Source organism: Antechinus flavipes, chromosome 2 (genome assembly GCF_016432865.1).
Source record: "Antechinus flavipes isolate AdamAnt ecotype Samford, QLD, Australia chromosome 2, AdamAnt_v2, whole genome shotgun sequence".
NCBI lineage: Eukaryota > Metazoa > Chordata > Mammalia > Dasyuromorphia > Dasyuridae > Antechinus > Antechinus flavipes.
Window position 1 is genome coordinate 187,961,610 of NC_067399.1, and position 23,740 is coordinate 187,985,349.

General features: G+C 35.9%; 1 protein-coding gene across 5 annotated transcripts in view; it reads right to left on the reverse strand.

Moving 5' to 3' along the window:
* Window positions 1–20,977, reverse strand: part of FBXO25 (F-box protein 25) — a 106,497-nt gene extending 85,520 nt beyond the window's left edge. The window contains exons 1-3 of one of the 5 annotated variants that reach the window (XM_051976013.1): window positions 20,798–20,977; window positions 7,782–7,944; window positions 5,582–5,723 (exon numbers count right to left, since the gene is read on the reverse strand). In XM_051976013.1, coding sequence (XP_051831973.1) covers window positions 5,582–5,723; window positions 7,782–7,793 — 154 coding nt within the window. In that variant the 5' untranslated portion in view covers window positions 7,794–7,944; window positions 20,798–20,977. The remainder of the gene's footprint in view (window positions 1–5,581; window positions 5,724–7,781; window positions 7,945–20,797) is intronic. The other 4 variants (XM_051976010.1, XM_051976014.1, XM_051976009.1 and 1 more) reach the window with 4 other exon arrangements.
* Window positions 20,978–23,740: the final 2,763 nt, after the last annotated feature.

Genomic DNA, 23,740 nt, shown 5'->3' on the forward strand with positions numbered 1-23,740 from the left:
TATTCTCCCCAACTGTAATCCTGAGTGTTTTTCTGTTGGTTGATGACATCAGAGTCCTGAATTTCTAAAGACTCTCTGGGTGTAACCTCAGCTGCCATCATGCCCCACCTATCTTTTGATTGATAATTTGGAGCTGGGCCCTGCCTCTCATTCCTCTGGGTCAATCTACATTCAAAGGCCCAGTGAAAGCCTCGGTTACATTTTGGACATGGGGTTTTGGGTTTTCTCTCACCCTGTCTTCTCACTCTATCTCCATATCTACACTGAGCTCTAAGATGCCCAACTTTTCCACATTGAAAACATCGACACGTTTCTCTAGGGTTCCTTTGCCAAGAAGGACTTTGTCTTTCCATGTTCATCATAGTTTGGGTATAATAAGCATTTGTGCCCACTGTGACACAGCATCTTATGATCGCCTCTAAAGGAGCATCTTTGTCTAGCCCCCATATAATTCTTTTGCACATCTCATTAGCATTTTCCTTAGCCAGATGTCTGGTCATTATTTCTGTGGCAGCATTGTCTCCAATGGTTCTTATTACAGCTGTTTGCAAATGTCCCACAAAATCTGCAAAAGGTTCATTGAGACCTTGCTCTAGTTTTGTGAAAGCTTTACTTCCATCCTTCTGTCCAGGGAGAGAATTCCAAGCTTTTATTGCAGCCTTAGAAATTTGCTCATATACTGGTATGGGATAATAAATCTGTTCTGAATTCTCTCTATACTGACCTTCACCAGCTAGTTGGTCAAAAGTGATTTGTACATTAGCTTCTGTTTGCCTGTTGAGTTGGGCTTGAATCCTACATAATTCATGATATTCCGAAAGCCGCAATAAATTTTGTCTTGGTTCTAGACATGTTCTAGCTATGGATTTCCAATCATTTGGGGTAAGATTTCATAAGACAAATTATCTAGTAACATCTTAACATAAGAGGATGTAGCCCCATAAAGAGTACAACTCTTTTTCAAATCTTTAATTTTTTCCATATTAAAAGGAGTGTATTTTCTCTCTTTTTGCCCCTTAGAGTCAAGCTTCTCAATCACAGGATATGCATTTATAAAATCAGATATATTCTCCTTCATTTTTTGCTTTAATTAATGCCTCTTCTAATCTTGTCATATTCAGCTTTACAGGAGATGCAGATTGTGTTTCTGCCTCTCTCCCTCCCCCTTCTTCCTCCACCCATGAAGGGTTAATTGAGGAGGGAGGGTCATGAGATGTGGAATGATCTACTTCACACTCAGAATTGTAATTAACTCCATTCTCATCTGATTCGTCCTCCTTTTCACCTAGTAAAGTTGGCACTTCTTCCTCCTGTACTTTCTTTTTCTTCATTCTAACACTTAAATAACTTCTTATAGTCAGTTGTATTAAATTATATGTATTAAGTATGTCTTTGGAAATTGAGTTAAGTCCATTTTTATTATATAATTGACAAAGATCCTCTCCTACTAATTCCCATTCTCCTAGATCCAATTCCTTTTCCAGAGAGAAACAAGGACATATGTTCTTTGGCTTCCTCTTTTGTTATCCCAAATTGTAAATGTAAGTTACAAAGTTTACTTTGTGAATCTCCCATACTTGTGAACTCCAATGAGTAAAGGTGTGAACACAAGCATTGTATCAATTATTTCTACTTAGTACCTTGTTTCAGGTTCTGGCCCAAAACATCTCCTTGTAGGATTAGATTGATGATACTGAACCATGCTAAATTAGATAATTATTGTCTCTATCAACTCTAATGACTTAACAATTTGTAAAGATTCCCACACATCTGCCACAAAATGAAGAAGTGAAGTAGAATTTTGGTTAAATGAAAAAATAACAATGATGATTTTTAATGGGACTTTAGTCGAAATGAATGGCTACAAACTCAGACAAATTAAAAAGAAAGGCCAAGGTATGGCATTCTTTTAGTGGACTAAAAAAATTAAAGTTTATCAAATGATTTTGTGGGAAAAGGAAAGGAAAATGTAAATATTGTGAGAGTGAAAGATAAAAAAGTATTCAAGAAAGCTTCATTAAACTGTTCAATATCTTCATCTTGCACCAGTGTGTTGACCATGCTCTATAGAAAGGAAAAAAAAAAAACCTATTCATGACAACGTGATTTTTTTCTAACCCATGATGCCAACATTTGTTATTCTTTTCAGAGCACAGAAATATTAGATGACATTGGTTCTATATGCTTTAGTGCTATGTACAGAGTTCTTCTTCACAACTGAATTCAAAAAACTTTCCAAAGATTGTTACAAGGATGATTACGAACTTTTTTTTTTCAGATTAAGAATCTCTATTTAACATTGTATATCAAGTAATAAGAAAAATTACGACATAAAATTGAAAACACATAGAAATAGAATTAGAAAAGATAATGACCAATAACCTTTCAAATTATAACCTCTTTCTATTTGAAAAAAATATTTTGCAATTTCTCTTATGGGGCAAAATGTGAAACAAAAGTGAAGCAGTAAACCAAAGAAATGTGGAGTCTATTCTTACTGTGTAACTTAATCTCAGCTTGTGTTACAAATTTATTTTCATTTGAGGGATTAAAAACTATTTCATATCTTTCCCAGAAGGATCCTGTTATTGTATTATGGACGATTTAATGATACTATTCATTTTATAATGACTAAAATTTGTTTATAATTTACCTAGGTCTATCATCATTCCCTATCCAATTCAAAGATCATTTCTTAAGTGTTTATTATGTACCAGGTGCAATGGTAAGTATGGAAGGTATTGGGGGATATTAAGTGAAATAAAAAAACTCACTGTCCTCAGAAGAAATTTGGGAAACAGGTAGAAATGCTATCAATCAAATAATTAGCAAAGGCCCTGTGTAGAAGATAGCACATGTAACTACTTTGAAAGCAGCTTGTAGACCAAAAAGAATAACAAGAACATTCGAAACATTAAAAAAAAGTGTTTCATGGGGTTTCACCCTCCTTTAGACTCACAAATGCTACTATGAAGTCCCTTTACTTTACTCTTCAGAAGCAAAGTACTTTAGATATCTTCTGTACCCAAAGATTTAAATAAAATGTAGAATCACACATAAGTGGTTATATAGTTGACTAATAAGGATTAATCTTATTAAAGTTAATGTTGTTGGGAAAAAAAAAGTTTAAAACCTATTAGACCAGCTATTATGGCAACAAATAACTTACACTTTACTTACAAGAATAATATCCTACTTTCTCATTTACTGATATTTTCTATCCTAAAAAATAAAAAGCTACACAGGATTGTTTGTTCAAGTGGCAACCTTCATTAATTTTGGTTATTTACGCCATCTTTTGCAAAAAAAAAATTGAACATGAGGCAGAAATTAAATCACTTTTGCAACCAATACTTTTAGAAAAGCCTTGACAGAAGATGCAATTTTGCAAAGAAATAAGATGATGATTTTTTTTTTAACGAATGGATCAAAAGATGTTGTTTACAATGTTTACAGCATTATTTACCTTTTCAGATTTTAGTTTTGGAGTTTGAGTTACTTTTAATTCCAAAAAAAGAAGGATCAAGCAGCTACTATAAGTTTCTGCTCAATGATGACCTCTTTTCATAGGATTGAAGTTATACTAGAAAGCTAAGAGCTTTGTTTCCTCCCACCTTATCCCTTTCTCTATAAAAGTAAGAAAGAGGCACTTAATACTTCCTAAATGTGTGATTCTGGGCAAGTCACTTAACTCCAATTGCCTCAACAATAAAATAAAATAAAGTAAGAGGCAAGGAGAAAAGGGTAAGATATGAAGAGTAGTTGAGTTAGAAGTAGATGCCTCCTTTCTTCTCCTGAGGAGTGTCAAAAAGAACTGACTCTGTTAATTTAATTCTGTTTTAGCAAGTCCAAGTTTAATTCCACTTCAAATAGATCCTCTAATTTTAGTTATTTCAAAGGAGAAAAAGGCTTGGGGGAAGAGGGGAGAAAAGGAGAAATTTTTAAAAATTATACAAATCTTTCTTTTAATACACATTTATTAAGCTAATATGGGAAATATACTAGTATGTTATACATAAAATCACAGCCATTCAAAATATGCACTGTGAGTTTGGAGCAGAGTTGTGGAAGAATACATAAGTAACTAGTAAATCATATAAAAAAAATAGATCTCAGGATAGGACTAGTAGTGACATCTCTCAAATACGAAAGCACTTTATCAGAGTGTGTGGATATCTATATGTACACATCCATGCAAACACATTCATACGTATATAATTCAGAAATCTGGTATAATCCCTCTGTTATGAAGATACTAGTTATGTACAGTAAGGAAAATTTAAAAACCTGACATTTCTAGGTGTGTGTAATAAAATATTAACCTTCCCTTCCCCATTGTGTTTAAAGTGATATAATTTGTTCTAAGCTTTAACTTGAAAAAGATAATATAATTTGCTTAATTTTTGAGTTGGAAAGACCCTATTACCTGAAAGTATGATAGCAGCAGAGAGGCGTGTGGCAAAGTAAACAAAGGACTTGTTTAGGTGTCAGAAAGACCCAGGCATAGTCATCTGGAGGGACTGGAGATACCAAGTAAACTGCATGAATTTTTGGTAACAATGTACTGTGATTCTAGTTTGAAAAAGTACTTTTCTTGCTTGTGGTACATATTTGCTATAACCAACTGTAAATCACAGACAAGTTGTCAATTTGCATTTGTTGGAGAAGTTCATATAACAGAATTTAGCTATGTCTGTGAAATCACAGGTCTAGACCAAATAATCACAGAAGCTCAAGATAGATTTAATAAATCATTTATGTCATTGATATAGAGGATTGCCCACACTGATGAAATCAAGATTCTTTGAAGTGCTCAATTCATAAACTAAAAATAACAAAAGCAGCAGCAACAACAACGGCAAAAATCTGGCATTTGTACAATCTTATCTTTTACAATACATTTGTGAGATAGTTAATCAAATTATTAATCCCATATAATTTAGTTAGCATTATCCTTTTAAAATAAAGGCTCAGCAAAGCTTTAAACAAGTTTCTTTAAATTCTTAGTTAAGAATCTTATTTTCAACATTTTTCACTTTCCTTCTTTGACTTTTCTTTGTATTTAAGTTACCAAATATCAACATATATGTTAATTTAGTCTAAATGATCTTGTAAAAAATTCTTTGCTTCATTCTTTATAACAGATGTTAGTACGTAACCTGCAGTTATCTTCATGGTGGTCTTTTAGCTTATGCTAATCATAAATGTTGAGGTAAGTTGACCATATGTTTCATTTCTTATTCCTCTTTTGGAACATGATAAAACCAATGCCTCCAAATGCCATTCCATTGAGAAATTGTGAGTTATTCTTCCATTTTATGGCCATTTTATATTTTCTCATGTTCTTCAAACCAAGAATACACTATTGAAATTTTATATTTCCTAGTTTTCTTCATAGCAATAATTTTTTATTGTTATGATTCAGTTCCTCAGACTATTCACTGAACAAGAATCTCACAGAATACCAACTGTCAAATTAATATTTGTTGGTAATATGAAAAGATGTATGATTCTTAGAACCTCCTTGCATTTAAAATAAAAAATAACTGTATCAAAGCATAAATAAATAGTTATAACTTACATGCCATGACTGATGTTACATTGGTTGTTTTCTCTTTCAAGTTCCTGACTACAGGATTCACATCTTTTCCAACCATCATCTGTTTTAATCCAACTCCATCCAGGAGATCTCCAGTCTTGACCCAAAAATGGCATATTTTTTCCTATAAAAATGTTTTCATTTATACAATAAGATATATATACATATATGTATGTATGTAATACATTTTATACAAATACATAATTTTTAAAAATCTCTTTATATTTACAATAGTGACATTAACTCTTTCTTTATAACATACTATGGACACTAGAAACCAGAGCTGGTAGAAGAAAGTTAGTTTAGGTCACCCTTTGTATGTAATGGACTTAAGCTCGAGTCGATGCACTGAGGTCCCAAGCATGTGAGGCTAAATAGTAATTGGACCATACTCTATTAATATATGCTTAGAGAAAGAATGGCCCCCGCCCACTTTTTGTGCAAGTTCTGATGTATTGTATAGGAAATGACATAGGGACGACTTTGGTGGGTGGAAAGGGAGGGATGCGGGAGAGAGATAGAGGGACTACTGGCCAGGTTCGTGTCTCGGCTGCTCACATTCCTATCACCATCCCCCTTCACCTCCACAAAGAATAAAGATCGAAGATTTTCCCTTAACCTGAATTCCTGACTCCAGCTGATTTTAAAATACAGGGTCATCACACCTGTATTACTACAATAGCTTTCCACTCTTTCCCCCGCCATGTTTTTAGTTGTATTTATTTTGTTTCATTTAAAATTCTAAACCGTTTCCCTCCAACCCTACCCTATACTAGAGAAGGCCATCATTCATGATTCTGCTCCTTTCAATATTCATTATTTCATGCAAATCTTCCTATGTTTTTCTAAAATTAACCAGCTCATCATTTCTTACAGCAAAGTAGTATTCTATCACAATCATATGCCACAGCCCTGTTTGTAGTGGCTAGAAGCTGGAAAATGAATGGATGCCCATCAATTGGAGAATGGTTGAGTAAATTGTGGTATATGAATATCATGGAATATCATTGTTTTGTAAGAAATGACCAGCAGGAAGAATACAGAGAGGACTGGCGAGACTTACATGAACTGATGCTAAGTGAAATGAGCAGAATCAGGAGATCATTATATACTTCAACAACATACTGTTTGAGGATGTATTCTGATGGAAGTGGATCTCTTTGATAAAGAGAGCTAATTCAGTTTCAAATGATCAAGGATGGACAGAAGCAGCTACACCCAAAGAAAGAACACTGGGAAATGAATATAAACTGCTTACATTTTTGTTTTTTTCCCCCGGGTTATTTATACCTTCTGAATCCAATTCTCCCTGTGCAACAAGAGAACTGTTCGATTCTGCATACATATATTGTATCTAGGATATACTGTAACCTATTTAACATGTAAAAGACTGCTTGCCACCTGGGGGAGGGAGTGGAGGGAAGGAAGGGAAAAATCGGAACAAAAGTGAGTGCAAGGGATAATGCTGTAAAATATTACCCTGGCATGGGTTCTATCAATAAAAAGTTATTAAAAAAAATCAAAAACAATCATATGCCACATCTTGTTTTGCCACTCTCAGATTAATGGGCATCACCTCAGTTTCCAGTTCTTTGCCATCATAAAAAGGGCTGCTGTATAGGGGTCATCAAAACCATTTAGTATTAGCTAAGAAATGGAGCAGTTGATCAGTGGAATAGATTAGAAACACAGGACCCAATAGTCAATGACTATAATAATCCAGTGCTTGATAAATCCAAAGGCTTCTGGGATAAGAACTCACTATTTGACAAAAGTTTCTGGAAAAACTGTGAATTAGTATGGCAGAAACAAGACATTGACCCATACCTAATATCCTATACCAAAATAAGATTGAAATAGGTTCATGATTTAGCTATAAAGTGATGCTATAAGCAAATTAGAAGAACAAAGGATAGTCTATTTCTCAGCTCTGTAGAGAAAGAAGGAGTTTGTGGCCAAAGAAGAATTGGAAATCATTACTGAATTAAAAAAATATATATATATAATTGTGATTATATTAAGTTAAAAAGTTTCCATAGTTCTTTTTTGGGATACAGATGGAATTTCCCATCCCAAGTCTATTGGAATTGTTTTGGATCACCACATTGCTAAAAAATCTATATGACTGATTATCACATAATCTTCTTGTTACTGTGTACAATGTTCTCCTGGCTGTACTCACTTTATTCCGCATCAGTTCATGTAAGTTCTTCCAGGTTTTTTGAGGGTCAGCCTGCTCATCATTTTTTTACAGAATAATATTCCATTCCATTCATATAACATAACTTATTCAATTATTAATTCTCCCATTGATAGGTGTCCACTCAATTTCCAATTCCTTGCCACTACAAAAAGAATTGATAACAACCATTTTTACACATGTGGATCCTTTTCTTTCTTTTATGATCTCTTTGGAATACAGTAGTGACATTGCTGGATCGATGGGTATGCACAGTTTGATAGCCTTTAAGCACATTTACAAATTGCCTTTTAGAATGGTTGGATGGTTTCACAACTCCACAAACAATGTATCAGTGTCCCAGTTTTCCCACATCCCCTGAAACATTTATCACTACCTTTTCCTGTCATCTTAGCCAATCTGAGAGGTATGGCACGGTAAGGAAATAAAGTTTTGGATGTTCTGAGTTTATGATGTCTATAGGATATCTAGTTCAAGATATCTTTTAGACATTTAAAGACGTAACACTTGAAAGTCAGCAAAGACGCTAAAGATGGATAAGTAGATTTAAGAATCATCAGAATAGAGATAAATGAAATCCATGAGAATTGACGTGATCATCAAATATAGAGGAAGAAAAGAAGCAAGGCCAGAAGAGATGCCTATGGGATACAAGAAGTTGATAGGTACGATCTGGGTGAAGACCAGCAAAGGACATTGAGAAGAATCAGTCAAATACTGAGTGTGGAAGTATGTCCGGAAGAATCGCACATGTATAATCTTATAATGGATTGCTTGCTGTCTTGGGGAGAGGTGTGGGAAAAGAGGAAGGTTTGGAGCAAAGAATTTTGTGGGGTGTTGAGGGCTATGTACTTTGCATGTACTTTGCAAATGGAAAGTTATTATTATTTAATTTCTTTAATTAAAAAAATCAGTATCAAAGGCTGCAGAGAAGAAAAGGAGAATGAGGACTGAGACAAGGCCATTGTATTTGGCAATTAAGCGAACACTGGAACCTTTGAAGGGCTGTTTCAATTGAATGATGATATTGGAAGCTTGGTTGTAGAGTTAAGGAGAGAGTAAAAGGAGAGGAAGTGGAGGTACTCATTGTAGACAACCATTTTAAAGAGCTGAGTCACAAAAGGCAGAACAGATATGGCATAATAGCAAGTGAGAAAGCATCCAGATAAGATTTATATATCTTGCATGTCCACTCTCATAGTGGATTTCCACGTCCTATTTTTGATGGTAATTCAAAGGCAGATAGCCTAACTATGCTGGCCAATACTCCTTTATTTCAAGAAACCCCAAAATCTCATTTTAAATATCATCAAGCTGCTCGAGCTTTATGTTTCCAATTTGGAATAACAAGAGTGGAAGCTAGGAGCATGGTAAAAGCCTGTATGGCTTGCCTTCCTTTCCACGCTCCTACACTGCCTCCAGGGAAGAACCCTCGTGGTTTGAGACCCAATGAAATCTGGCAAATGGATGTGACCCATTATAAATCTTTCGGTCATCTGTCTTTTATCCATGTTGTGGTAGATACTTTTTCATGATTCACTCTTTCAATACCAGCAGCAAAAGAGATAGCCTGAGTGGTCAATGAATTCCTTATACAAGCATTTGCAATTATGGGTATGCCACAAGCCATAAAAACAGACAATGGTCCTGCATACACCTCTAAACATTTTGCACACTTTTGTGCACATTATAAAATTTTACACACCACTGGCACACCTTTTAGTCCTCAAGGACAAGCAATAGTAGAGAGGAGAAACAGACATTAAGATGCTCCTCCAAAAACAAAAGAAAGGGGAGCCATAGGTAACCCTAGAGAACTTCTAAATCTAGCTCTTCATACTATTAATTTCTTGATTTTTGACAAAGATGAACTGGCTCTGGCAGACAGGTTTAGAGCAGTGTCCAGTGAGAGCAGCTCCACTATCTTTAGAGAATAGCCAAGTGATGTGGAGAGATCCAGAAAGTGGTAAATGAAAGGGACTAGATAGGTTAACTGCTTGGAGAAGAGGGGAAGATGGAGAAGGAATCAGATGGGTGCCAACGAGCTGTATTCGCCTTGTCCATTGGAGAGAGACGAAGCAGACCCTTGAAACAAAGGAAAAGACCCAAGAAACATCTGGTAGTTCCATCTCTGACTACATGTGCCACTGAAAAAGCATGGCTGTTAATCCAATGTGTATGGCAATTGACTCATGAACATCAAAAATTGTTAATGGGACTGCTGCAGGACTTCAAAACTTGCAGGAATCATTGGATTCCCTGAGATATGATAAGATTATTGCAGGACTTCAAAATCTGCAGGAATCATTGGATTTTCTGAGACATGATGAGACTATTGCAGGACTTCAAAACTTGCAGGAATCACTGGCTTCCCTGACACATGAAGTAATAGACAATAGATTGGTTTTGGACTATTTCTTGGCTGCTGAAGGAGATGTATGTGTGATTGTTATTTATATATCCTTTTTCTAGGACTTATGGACATATAATTCCTTATGTTGATTCATGTTGTTACATCACTACTAGCCTGTGTTATATTACTATTACTAGGAAGGACATGACCACCTATGTTCTAAAACAAAAAAAAAAGTGGGAGTTGTAGAGTGCCAGAACTCTGGAAAAGTACACTTGAAACAAGGATACTTACAACGTTGTTTACTCAGTGTGACTGATGAAATAATGGTTCTCTAGTTCACATATACTTAGTACTTAGTATGGTGATGTAATGGTTCTACAGTTGGAATATGCTCAGTATGCTGTAGTAATATAATTGTACTAAGGTATTTAAGGGTTAAGAGGACTGGAGACAGAAGGAGAGTGTGAATGAGTGTGAGCTCAAACTCAGAGAGGATTCAGACTCTAGACTCTAAACTATATCCCTGACCATCCTCATGGTGACTCTCCTGCTAAGACCTAGGCCCATCCTCCAGAAAGCTAACCCGGACATTACAATTTGGGAAGAGACATGAGCCTTGAGAAGAATGAAAAGGTTACTGTAATAGTCCAGATGATGAGGATCTAAATGGGAAGTGTGGTTTATTTATATTAATGTAGAGAAAGGGCCATGAACAAGATATTGTGATGGTAGAAATAGGAAGATTTTGCAACAGATAGGATATGAAATAAGAAATATAAAGTATATGCAAAGTATTTACAAAGTAATTTGGAGAAAGCACAAATAATTGGGGCAATCAGGAAAGGCTTCCTATAGAAGGTAGCATTTGACAGAAGAGATATTATTGCAAAGGCATGAGAACAAGGGATGGAATAATAGGCTAGTTTGTCTAGAACAATTTGTTAAGGAAGTAATGTATAATCAATCTAGAAAGATAAATAAGAGATCCATTATAAAGGGCTCTAAATGATAAATAGCAGTGTTTATGTTTTATATTGAAGGCAATAGTATCAATCTTAAAGATTTTTGGAAGATGGATTAGAAAAGGAAGAGGCAGAACAGGGAAACTAACCTGGGAAACATTTAGGAAGCACATAATAGTTGTCATCCCATATATCTGCAGAGATAACATGCAGAAGAGGTATTATTATTATTATTATTATTTTGCTGTTTGTTTGATATCAGTTGGCAGAACAGAAATAATAGGTAGAAGTTACAAGATCGATTTAAGCTTGATGTCAGAAAAAAAAATTTTCCAGGGGATTTTAGGTTTTTCTTCTTGGAGGTCTTCAAGCATAAGCTGGATAGTTACTTGTCATTTAATAGGGGTTCTTTTCTGGTAATGGTTGGCCTACATGCTGCTAAAGTCCTTTCCAACTACATGTGATGCAATGACCAATTAAGAGGCTATAATAGAAATTCAAGGATGATGTAATGAGGCTTTGAACTAGAGAAGAGGCTTTGAAAAAGGAAAGCAGGGTAGAGGATTCTGAGAAGATGGCTAGAGATCAAAAAACTTTTGACTCTCCAAATTTCCTCCACAGAAAAAAGAATAGAAAAAGATAGAATACTGCCTCAAAGAGAATGCAGTGCAAATAAACAAAAGTCAAGGTAAAGCAGTTTTTCTAAGATAAGACTCCAGGAAAAAAACCTCTAGGGACATATTTTCAGCCAGAGTGAGGTGCAAACATCTCTAGGCTAACTCTGCAGAATCAACACCAATAGCAGCTGGGGTTGGGAGGCAGCCTCAGTCTTAGAAACTTTCATCTCCAAGACAGTGTGGGTTTGACAGTAAGTAGAAGATTAAAGGAACTTCCACTGTTGAAGAATGCCAAGTACGGCTGTGCTGACCAAACTCATCACAGACTGGACTACTGGGAGAAGGAGCTAGCACACCCCTGGTGACCGCAGTAACAGGGGTATGGACTTAGCTGGCTATGGGTTCTTGCACATGACCAGATTCCTTAGTTTCAGTTCTAGGTAGAGAAGACAGCTGCAGTTTGCAGCCATCTAAGGGACTGAAGGGAATTAGATCATGTGCAGGACATGCTTCAGTTATGGCAAAGGAGCAGAGTGGAAAGTCCAAGGTTGAGTCCTGGGACAGACACAGAAAATAACAGTAAAAGGTTTGGGGCAGAATTCCCTATATCTCAGAACAATAACTTGATCACACTAATAGCTGCTAAAAATAAAACCAAACAAAAAAAATTGCTCTGAAGTTCTAGATCAGGAAGGAAAAATAGAAATAGAAAAAAAAATCCATCAATCATCACATGAAATAGATCCCAGGAAGAAAATTTGCAGGAATATCATAGCAAAGTTTCAGAGCTCCCAGGTTAAGAAGAAAATAATGGAAGCAACAAGAAAAAATTAATTTAAATATTGTAGAGCAACAATAAGAAATACACAAGACCTAGACTTAATATGCTGAAAGACCATAAGTCTTGGAATCCTACAATTCATTGAGTAAAAGACTCGGCATTATCACCAAAGATAACTTACCCAGCAAAATTAGGTATAATTCTGAATGGGAAAAAAAAAGGATATTTAATGAGATGAAAGATTCAGATATTTATGACAAAAACAGCATAACTTAAAGGAAAATTCTATATATAACATCCACGAGAAATATAAAGTAAACATTAAGGACAAGTTATAAGGAATTTAATAAAATCAAATTATTTACTTATTATATACGAAAATATTATCAGTTCTTTTATGACTGCCATTTTTATTTGAGCAGTTGGAAAGAAAGGCTTAAACTGATTTGGGTATGATGGAGTGATTATCTATTCATCCATCTATTTATACCTATGTAGAATGAGATACAAAGGAGCAAGTATCTCAATACAAATGAAGCAAAAAAGGAAAAGGAGATAGAAAAGCTAGTAGGTACAAGAATAGGTAATGCTGAAACCTTACTCATCAGGAAAAGTCAAAAAGGGAAGAATTATACCTAGAAGGGTATAAAAGTCTTATAAATTCAGAAAGAAATAAGAGGGTGAAGTATTAGGATGGCAAGAGAAGAAAAGGGAGAAATTCTTGGGGGGAATAAGTTAAAGAGGTCAAACTATCTGGTAGAAATAAAGTAGAGGAGTAAGATGGGGTAGAATAGAGTGAGGGGTAGAAGCAAAGCAGAGAAATGGGAAGAATAAAAATAGGATGAGAGGAATATTGAAAAAAATAGGAAGAAGGAAAATGAACAAGTAATTATAGCTTAGAATATTAACTAGATGAATTCAGCTTTAAAACAAAAAAAGACAGTAGATTAAAATTTTGAACCCAACATTATATTGCTTTCAGGAAATGTTATAAAGATGAGAGATACACACCATAAAATAAAGATATGGGACATAATTAAGTAAAAAAGGCAGGAGTAGTATTCATGATCTCAGACAAAATTTTAATTAAAGAGAAAAAAGAGGAATATGTCAGCCATATTAATCAACATTGTTTTAGACTATGTAAAAAAAAAATACAAAGTCTAAGGTTGTAATACTGCTATAAATGATGAGCTGGTGAATTAGAAAAATATGGAAAGACTTGGATTTATGAAAAAAGATACTAACCACCTTCAGAGAAATAAAAGTAGAAATAAGCATAATACGGCCTGATGCATATGAATGTATATATGTCAAGTTATTGGTATCTATATACATGTATATATGTGTGTATCTGTACTTAATTGCAGCTTTCTGGGGTGGCGGAGAGGAAGAGAGAGAAAAATAAAAAGGTACACAACAGAGAACAAAAGAAAACCTACAAGAAAATAAAGATCTCAGTACAATGTGTAGTATTTATTATACAGATTTTCTTGAAATGGAAATTTATTACTTTGCATTTTGAATCCTCTCTTATGTTTGGCTATACAAATGACTGTCTTTTCTTATTAACTTTAAATATTTATTAAATTTAATATTTAAATTAATATTAAGTATTTAAGTTATAAAATTTTTTAAAAAAGGAAAATAGAAAGAAGGAACATACATGTGCAAGGTGTTGGGAAAGTAGAATCAACAAAACTTGGCAAATGATCAGATATGGAGGAAATTGAAGAGAGAAGAACCAAAAATGGCTCTTGGATGGCAAATTTTATGTACCTGACAAAAAGAAGAATGTAAGGAAAAAGGGGTATGTTTAGGGAAAAGACAATGTGTTCCTTTGAACATCAGAAAATCTGAAATTATGAAATAGAACTACTAGTGCTACATTTTTCTAAATCACTATCTCTGGAATACACTACAGAAAAAGCCCTGGACTTGAAGTCAAATTATATAATTAACTACTTGTATGATCTTGGATAATGTTTTAGAAACCTTTGATATAATTAAAACCTTAGAGCTAAGATTCTAGGACAAATATAATCAAAATAGTTCTGTTGTTGATTTTGATCAGAACTGTTTTTTCTTTAATAAAGAAAACTTATGGAGAGAAATTTCCTCTATCAATGAAAATGCCAAAATCAAATAATACTAAAAAACCTGAGAGAATTAATCAATCAACATGTATTTGTGAAGCATTTACTATATGTACTATGTCAGGTGCTGAGATGCAAAGACAAAAAATAAAATATTTTCCCAAAGATTAAATTTTAATAGAGAACACAATAGATATATATCTAAGTATTTAAAAATAAATACAAAATAGTTTGGAGTGAAATGGAATGCCAGAAAAGATCAGAAAAGGCTTCCTGTCAGAAGTTTGTGTTTGAACTGAAAGGGAAACTTCAATGGGGATATTCAAGCAGAACCTGACAATCATTTTGCAGCCACATGGAGATTTCTTTTGTGGAAATGGATCAGACTAGATAGCCACTAAGGATCTTTCCAAATCTTAAAGTTTACTGTTCCATCAAGGAATTGTTCATGTCATACTTCTTCCATAAAACTTTCTTAGCTCCTCCTGCTCTCAAAAATCCTATCTTTCAAATATCAGTAGAATTTGCCATTTCTTGGAAGTTTTACCCAATAAAAATAATAGTTCATGCTACCTTGTTTTGTTACTGATTTTTGCATTAATTTTTTTTTAATAGATGTCATATTTACCTAAGTAAAAAAAAATTTTTGCCAAGTCTCTTCAGATGCCACGGACATCTATGCATCAACACCTCACTGTGTGCACATTGTACATTACAAAATCTTTCATGCAGTAGATAATACATTTCTGTGCCTTTGCACTAATAATCTCCTATGCCCTTTTCCAACTCTGACATTCTGTGATTTCTGGGAATGACAAAGGCTCCTGGTTCCTTTGTTTCTTAATAAAAATGTGACTCCAATATGTGTTAACCTTCCATTGCCATGAAGCCCATTTAAGTCAGTCAGTTGGTCAATAAATATTTATTAAGTGCCTGTTATGTGCCAGGTACTATGCTAAGCCCTGGAATTAAAAAGAAAGATTAAAAAATATAGTTCCTGCTCTCAATGACCTCACAATCTAATAGGAGGAAAAAAACCTGCAAAAAACTACATACAAAGAAGCAACATACAAAATAAATTTGAAATAATCAACAGAAGAATGGGACCAAAATTAAAAGAAAACAGGCACAGATTTCTATAGAAGGTAGGATTTTGGCTTGGGATTGAAGCTATGGAAGCCAGGAGACAGAGATAAAGGGGTATATTTCTTTTCTTTTTCTTTTTTTTTAAATAACTTTTTATTGACAGAACCCATGCCAGGGTAATTTTTTACAACATTATCCCTTGCACTCACTTCTGTTCTGATTTTTTCCTTCCCTCCCTCCACCCCCTCCCGCAGATGGCAAGCAGTCCTTTACATGTTAAATAGGTTACCATATATCCTAGATATAATATGTGTGTGCAGAACCGAACAGTTCTCTTGTTGCACAGGGAGAATTGGATTCAGAAGGTATAATTAACCCGGGAGGAAAAACAAAAATGCAAGCAGTTTATATTCATTTCCCAGTGTTTTCTCTTTGGGTGTAGCTGCTTCTGTCCATTCTTGATCAATTGAAACTGAATTAGATCTCTTTATTGAAGAGATCCACTTCCATCAGAATACATCCTCAAACAGTATCGTTGTTGAGATATATAATGATCTCCTGGTTCTGCTCATTTCACTTAGCATCAGTTCATGTAAGTCTCTCCAAGCCTCTGTCTATATCCATCTTGCTGGTCATTTCTTACAGAACAATAATATTCCATAACATTCATATACCACAATTTACCCAGCCATTCTCCAACTGATGGGCATCCATTCATTTTCCAGCTTCTAGCCACTACAAACAGGGCTGCCACAAACATTTTGGCACATACAGGATCCTTTCCCTTCTTTAGTATCTCTTTGGGGTATAAGCCCAGTAGAAACACTGCTGGATCAAAGGGTATGCACAGTTTGATACTTTTTGAGCATAGTTCCAAATTGCTCTCCAGAGTGGCTGGATGTGTTCACAATTCCACCAACAATGTATCAGTGTCCCAGTTTTCCCACATCCCCTCCAACATTCCGCATTATCTTTCCCTGTCATTCTAGCCAATTTGACAGGTGTGTAGTGATATCTCAGAGTTGTCTTAATTTGCATTTCTCTGATTAATAATAATTTGGAGCACATTTTCATATGGCTATAAATAGTTTTAATTTCTTCATCTGAGAATTGTCTGTTCATATCCTTCGACCATTTATCAATTGGAGAATGGCTTGATTTCTTATAAATTAGAATTAGTTCTCTATATATTTTGGAAATGAGGCTAAAGGGGTATATTTCAAGGATGGGAGGCAGACAGTAGAAATAGCAAAAATCGGGAGATAAGAGGAAAGAATAGCAAGAAGGTTAGTGTCACTAGCTCACAAAAGATATGGGAGAGTGTGAGGTATAAGAAAACTAGAAAGGAAGTTGCAGGAGACAACTTATAAAGGGCTTTGAATAGAGGACTTTACATCTTAACACAGAGGTGAAAGAGAACCATTAAAGTCTAATTAAGTAAGGTAGTATGGTGAAGTTTTGTTTTAGAAGATTACTTTAATAGCTAAGTGGAGATAGGACTAGAGTGGGGAAAAACTTGTGGCAGGCAGATCAAGTATTTCAGTAATCCAGGAGTGAGGTGATGGGAATGGTGGCAGACAAGAGGAGAGAATGGGTCATATTGGAGAGTTGTTGCAACTAAAAAATTGACAGATCTTGGTAATTAGATTAGGTGAGAGATTGAGAAATAGAGGATGATACACAGGTTATGATCCTGGGTGATTAGGATGGTAGTGTCTTCAACAACACAAGGAAATTAGGAAGAAGGGAAGGGTTTTTTGGGGGGAGGGGAGGAGGAGATAATGAGTTCAGTTTTGAACAGATTAATTAAGATGTCTACTGGTTTTAAAGTTCAAGATGTTTGACAGGCAGTTGAAGATGGAGATCAAAAGGTCAATAGAGAGATTGAGAAACATCACCATAGATATGATAATTGAATTCATGAGAACTGATATACACTCACTGAATAAAATAGTATAAATATAGAAAACCACAAAGCTTAGGACAAAGATCTGTGGAGCATCTGAAGTTAGTGGGCTTGACCTGAATGAAGATCCAGCAACAACAACAAAAAAATAAGATATAAGTGGGAAGAGAACCAGGAGAGAATGGTGTCATGAGAACTTAAAGAGAATATCAATGAGAAGAGAGTGATGAACAGTGTCAAAAGCTACAGAGAAGTCAAGAAGAAAGAGGACTGAAAAAAGGCCTCAGATTTGGCCATTTGGAGAGAGCAGTTTTGGTTGAATGATGGGAGTCAGCAGCCAGAATGTAGACAGTAAAGATAAGACTAGGAAAAAAGAAAGCAAAGGCCATTTGAAACCAGACTTCTCAAGGAATTTAGTCATAAAAGGAAGAAGAAACATCAAATGATAATACTTCCTAATAACTGCCTCTTTCTATTTCAAACAAAAACCTCATTTTTACCTTAATTCCTTAACTTAAGGCATAGCTTCTTCAAGAGAAAAAGGTATGGGTCTCACATTGCTCTCAACTGCCTAAGTATTAGGAACAAAACTGTAATATTCACAATCTGATTAACAAATATTTATGAAGTGCCTACTATGTGCAAAGCACTATCACAATGATTAAAAACCTTTTTTAGAACTGAGAGACACTATGAGAATTTTGTGATCAATCACACGACAAAATTCTACTTCTCACCTGCTTTCCTCAAATAAAAAAAGAAACATAGTACCTATCACAGTACTATGTAACACTAAAGATCTAAAGTTAAAATCTAACAATATAAATGATAACTGGCATTTAATTTATACTTGGTGTACAAAGCACTTTCCTCAAAACAATCTACGAAACTGAATAGTGAAAATGTTTGTTATTTTCATTTTACAGTTGAGAAAAAGTAAGTCTGAAAGTGACTACACAATTTTTAAGTATTGGAGGCAGCATTTAAACCTCAGTCTACTGACTCAGCTACAACAAGTTGACATTTAAAGGCTTTTTTTGCAATAAGATATGGAAAACATGAAAAAAGTTTCAAAAAGTTTCTGAACCCTTCAAAATGTCTCACCATCTCTTTCTCATTTAAGTGGAAGATCATCAAGCAAACACTCTTTGGAAATCATTAACTAGTTATTACATTGGTCTTCAAGATAATAAAACTTTAAATATAAGGTATGATCTATAAATAGTTTAAGCTTAACAGCATAACAAACAACATTAACAACTGATTATAATGGCAAGGTTGTTTTTACAGGTAGTTAATCCTCCAAGAAGGATATATTTTTGATTGTTTATTACCAGGGGTTCTCAAACTTTTTAAATAGGGGGCCAGTTCACTGTCCCTCAGACTGTTGGAGGGCCAGACTATAATAAAAACAAAAATGTTGTTTTGTGGGCCTTTAGATAAAGAAACTTCATAGCCCTGAGTGAGGGGGATGAACGTCCTCAGCTGCTGCATCTGACCCGTGGGCCATAGTTTGAGGACCCCTAGTTTATTACTATACATTTCAAGGGTATATTTCTTCACAGTCTTCTAACGAGATCTATTGGAATACAGGATCATAGGTCTAGAACTGGAAAGAACCACAGAAGTTATGTTTAACTCTTTCCTTTTTCAAGGGAAATTAATTTCAAGGGAGATTAAATAATTTGTCTGAAGTCATACCTAACCTCATTCTTAAAAGGCTGAATCCATGTCACATAGGACATTACAGATACCCACTCAAATTCTTCTATAAACTAATAAAAATGATTTAGGATTATTCCATTTCAGATTATTTATAATAAGGCTAAGTTTCATTAAGGAAGGAAAAAAGAGAATGAATAAATTGTTTTGATATTGAATCTAAGGCAGAGTGTTAAGAATAAAGTTAAGGAAAGCAAAGGGATATTGCTTGAATATGGAGAGAATCCAAAGGAAAATAAATATAAATATTATTTCAGGAGATGGGTATTCTTTTTATTTAGGGCATGTTTGTAGAATTGTCCAAAAAGAGAGGAAAGAGATGGTGTCCTGGCCAGGAAAAAAGCTTGATGGTGGTTGGATCAAGACATGCTCTTTACAAATGGGAGGTGCATGGTATAGCGTAAAGAAGACTGAACCTATGTCATCCCAGATCAAATACTTTTCTAGGGTCTTATCTAGATCCAACATCTTGATGTGATTCTGTGATTTGGTTTTTAACAGGATGGAGAAAAGTGATTAGAATTGCAATTTATCAGTAGGAAGAAGACAATCAGCAGGAGTAAAGGAGAAAGATAATTCAAGTTATGAGACTCCATTTAAAAATAAGTGATTTGAGGAAATACCTGAAGCATCTACAATGCACCAGACGCTGTGTTAAGCAGTGGAATACAGAGAAAGGTAAAAGCTAGTCCCTGCCTTCAAGAAGCTTACAATCTAATGGAGGAGACAACATAGCTACATTTAAACAAATATATACAGGATATATTAGAAATAATCTTTGAAGGCAGATTAATAGCATTACCAGTCTGGCAAAGACTTATTGCAAAAGGTGGGCTTTTTAGCCGAGACTTGAAGACTCCGGATAAAGGAGGCTAGGGAGAAGAAGCAACAAAGACAACGGCAGGTGTGTCAGGTAGTCAGCTAAGGCAGGCCAGACGAGGACAAGGGGTGGGAGAGGAAGGGTAAAACAAGGAGAGAAGGCCAGGAGAGGGGGTAGTGGGGAAAAAAGAGGAGGAGGTGGCGGCCAAGGAGCACAAACGACGGGGAGAAAAGGTATTTAAAAGAGCCCAGAGGAGAAGAAAGGAAAAGGAGAGAGGGAAACAAAGGAAAGAGGATAGGAAATGGATGCAAGCAAGGGAGCCCAGCAGAAGCAGTGGGGAGACAGGCACCGATGAGAGCAGGAAGATGGAAGTAGACAGCAGAGGATGGGAAGGGGATCCCGGAGGACTGGATGCAAAGAGAAAGGGAGGGAGTGCAGCAAACGAATCCAACGAAGGGGCGAGTGGGAGAGAGGATGGAGATCACTGGAGAGGGAGCGGGGGAGCACAAAAGGAGATGGGGAGTCGGGTAAAGAGGGAAAAAGATGGGGGCGGAGGATGGAAGTGGCATCGGAGGAGGGAGAGGGGGCCTCGAAGGAGTCGGGGGCGGCCCGAGCATAGAAGGGTTCCTGTCTCCGGGTATCCTCCCCTTACCTGGCTCCAGCTCAGATCCCGTGGAAGCGCCTCACTCTGCAACCCAGGAGAGCAGCGCTGGGTTATTGCCGGAAGTCACCAAACGTTCTTCTCTGAACGCCGAAGGGGGGAGGCCCCACCTCCTCCCCGCGAGTTGATTGGCTGATGGGGCCTCCGCGTGTCTATGTTGCTACCCTGGGCAGTAGATTCAGAGAAGCCTTACGACTCCACAATTTGCGCATGCACCTTGGGGGACTCCCTGCCTCTGCTCCACCCCACTCTCGCCCCACCCACATTTAAAATTCTGTGAACCAGGAGTGGAAGTGAATAGCTCTGCTCCGAGGACCAAGACGGGAGTGGGCGGGATTACCAGAGGTGGGCGGAGCCATCCAATTCAAGGTGCATTACATTAGTCTTAGGCTGTCAGGGTTAGACAAGACTTTAGAGATTATCTAGGCCTGAGGTGTGAAGTATTTTTGTGTCCTGGATCTCTCTGGTAACCTAGTAATGCTTATGGACTCTATCAGAATAATGCTTTTAATTACATGACATAAAATATGTGTGTCAACAAAACAATTCAATTATTTTGAAATAATCACCAAAATATTTTTAAAGAAATGTCAGCCTCCAGGTTAAGAACCTCAGTAAGTTAACTTCATTTTTACAGAGGAAATGGGAAAACCCTTGTTGAGACTCACAAAGTAGAGAATATCCTATCTGGATTTGAACCCAGGTCTTCTGACCCTAAATCTGGTCCTCATTCAGTCAGTATTAGGTATTGGATTATTTGCAAGGGATACAAAGAGGCAAAAGGCAGCTCCTGCCCTCAAGGAGCTCATAATCAAATGGGAGCCAAGCAAACAAATATGTACAAACAAGTTATATAAAGGATAAATAGGAAATAATTAAAAGAAGGAAGGTGATGGTAATATCAGGAGAAGGGAAGGTAAAAATAGATACCTTGCGCTCTCCTCACCCCCGCTCCCATTATCCAAGTAAGCAAAAGAATTGTATGAGGACTCACTTGACATACCAACAATCTTTTGTGGTGACCGAGAGTGAACCCAGCTGGACTGGCAGAAAACCAGCAGCTCTGAAGCCAATTAAAACTATACCAGCTTTAAAAACTATACCTGAGCCACTTGGTGTTTTCTATCAAGAGATATCCCTAGCTTCAGAGACTTTCCTGACTTCAAGTTGTGAAATTATGGACACACAGTTTTGGGGAACAACCTTCTCTCCAGAGATTTTCCTAACTTTGGTTGTATCATTTGAACATAAGTCCTTTGATTTCAAATCCATTGCTCTTTCCATTGTACCATAATTTTTCCCTAATAATATACCACAATTCCTTCATTTTATAGGCCAAAAAGTCAATAAAAGACACCCTACGTTTCTGTCACTGCTTTTTCAATATATCCATAGACCCTTTGCTATTATATGTGTTCCTGGGTAATAATCTCCCACTGGAAAAAGGAAAATGGCAAATGCTGGAGGGGATATGAGGCACTAATGCACCACTGGTGAAGCTGCATACTGATTCATCTATTCTAAAGAGAAATTTGGAACTCTGTCCAACGGGCTCTAAAACCATGCATATCCTTTGACCAAGCGATACTAGCAGTAGGTCTATATCCCAAAGAGATTTTAAAAAAGAAAAAAAATAAAGGAAAAAGGACCTATACATAAAAGAATATTTGTAGCAACTCCATCTCTATCGCCAAAAAAAGAACTGATGGAGTCTAAATGTAGAATGAAGCATTCTTTCTTTTTTTTTTTTTTTCACAACATGACTAATATGGAAGAATGTTTTGCATTACTGAATGTGTGTAACCTTTATCAAATTGCTTGACTTCTCAATGAGAAAAAAAAAATTTAAAAACAAATGTTAAAATGGTTTTTTACATGTAATTGGGAAAAAACTAAATTAAGAAAAAAGCATTCCCACTGAATACCAGTCTATCATGTGATGATGTTATTTCTGAAGGTCCTGCTTTCATTCATTCACATTGGCAAAAAGACATTAAAGAGTAGGCCTCCAGTAAATTCACCTTTATGTAGCTACATGGGAGGAGAGTGTGATATTGGTGGCTTTGCACAGCCCTCCCTCACTTAAATCTAATTGACTTGCAAGCCATGACATCTTCCTCATGCCATAGTCCTTTTCAAGAGTGAAGGACAAATAATAAAATCCAATTACATACTGCATTGTCAAATTAGTGTCCACTTGAATGACCTCAGTACTTTAAAAGATCTGTGATTTCATCAATATGTGTGCTTCTCCTTATGGTAACTGATTTGTATTAAATTTCCTCTCTCTACTCTATTATAATGCATGGTATACAATCATAGTATACTTGCCAGGCATATAGTTCTATTCTGTGTTTTCTACCATGGTGGATGGAGTCTCTCATGTTTTCCCAACTGTAGTGGAAACTCTGATTTCCCACTTCTTCCATATACTCATAACCTTGAGGAAGATACAGGTGTGTATTTGCCCCCAAGTGCTATCAAAACCTAAAACACCAATGCATTGTTTCTGAACAAAAAGTCCAAGAAAGCAGTCTGTAGTCACAGAATCTCAGAACTTCATGGCACTTCAGGTGCCACGTCCAACTTGAGTCTAAGAGCCAATTCTCCTAAAGACTTCCCAGTAAAAGACACCATAGATATCTGACCTCAGGATCAGGAAGAACTAGGTTTAATTCTTGCTAAACATATGAACTGGCTTATGATGAGTCATTTAACACTTTAATGCCTCAGGCAAGCCTAAAACTGAATAAATTTAAAACAATTACAATGAATAGTTTTCTCATCAGGTGTTCCCTATATCAGTGAAATCACAGGTGCAGATTAAACTAAATAAATGAAGAAGGGTTGGGAAGGAAATAAATACACGCCACTTTTGGATAGATGTAATTATCTAGAGAAAAGTATGGTACTTTGGAAAGAGTACAGGATTTG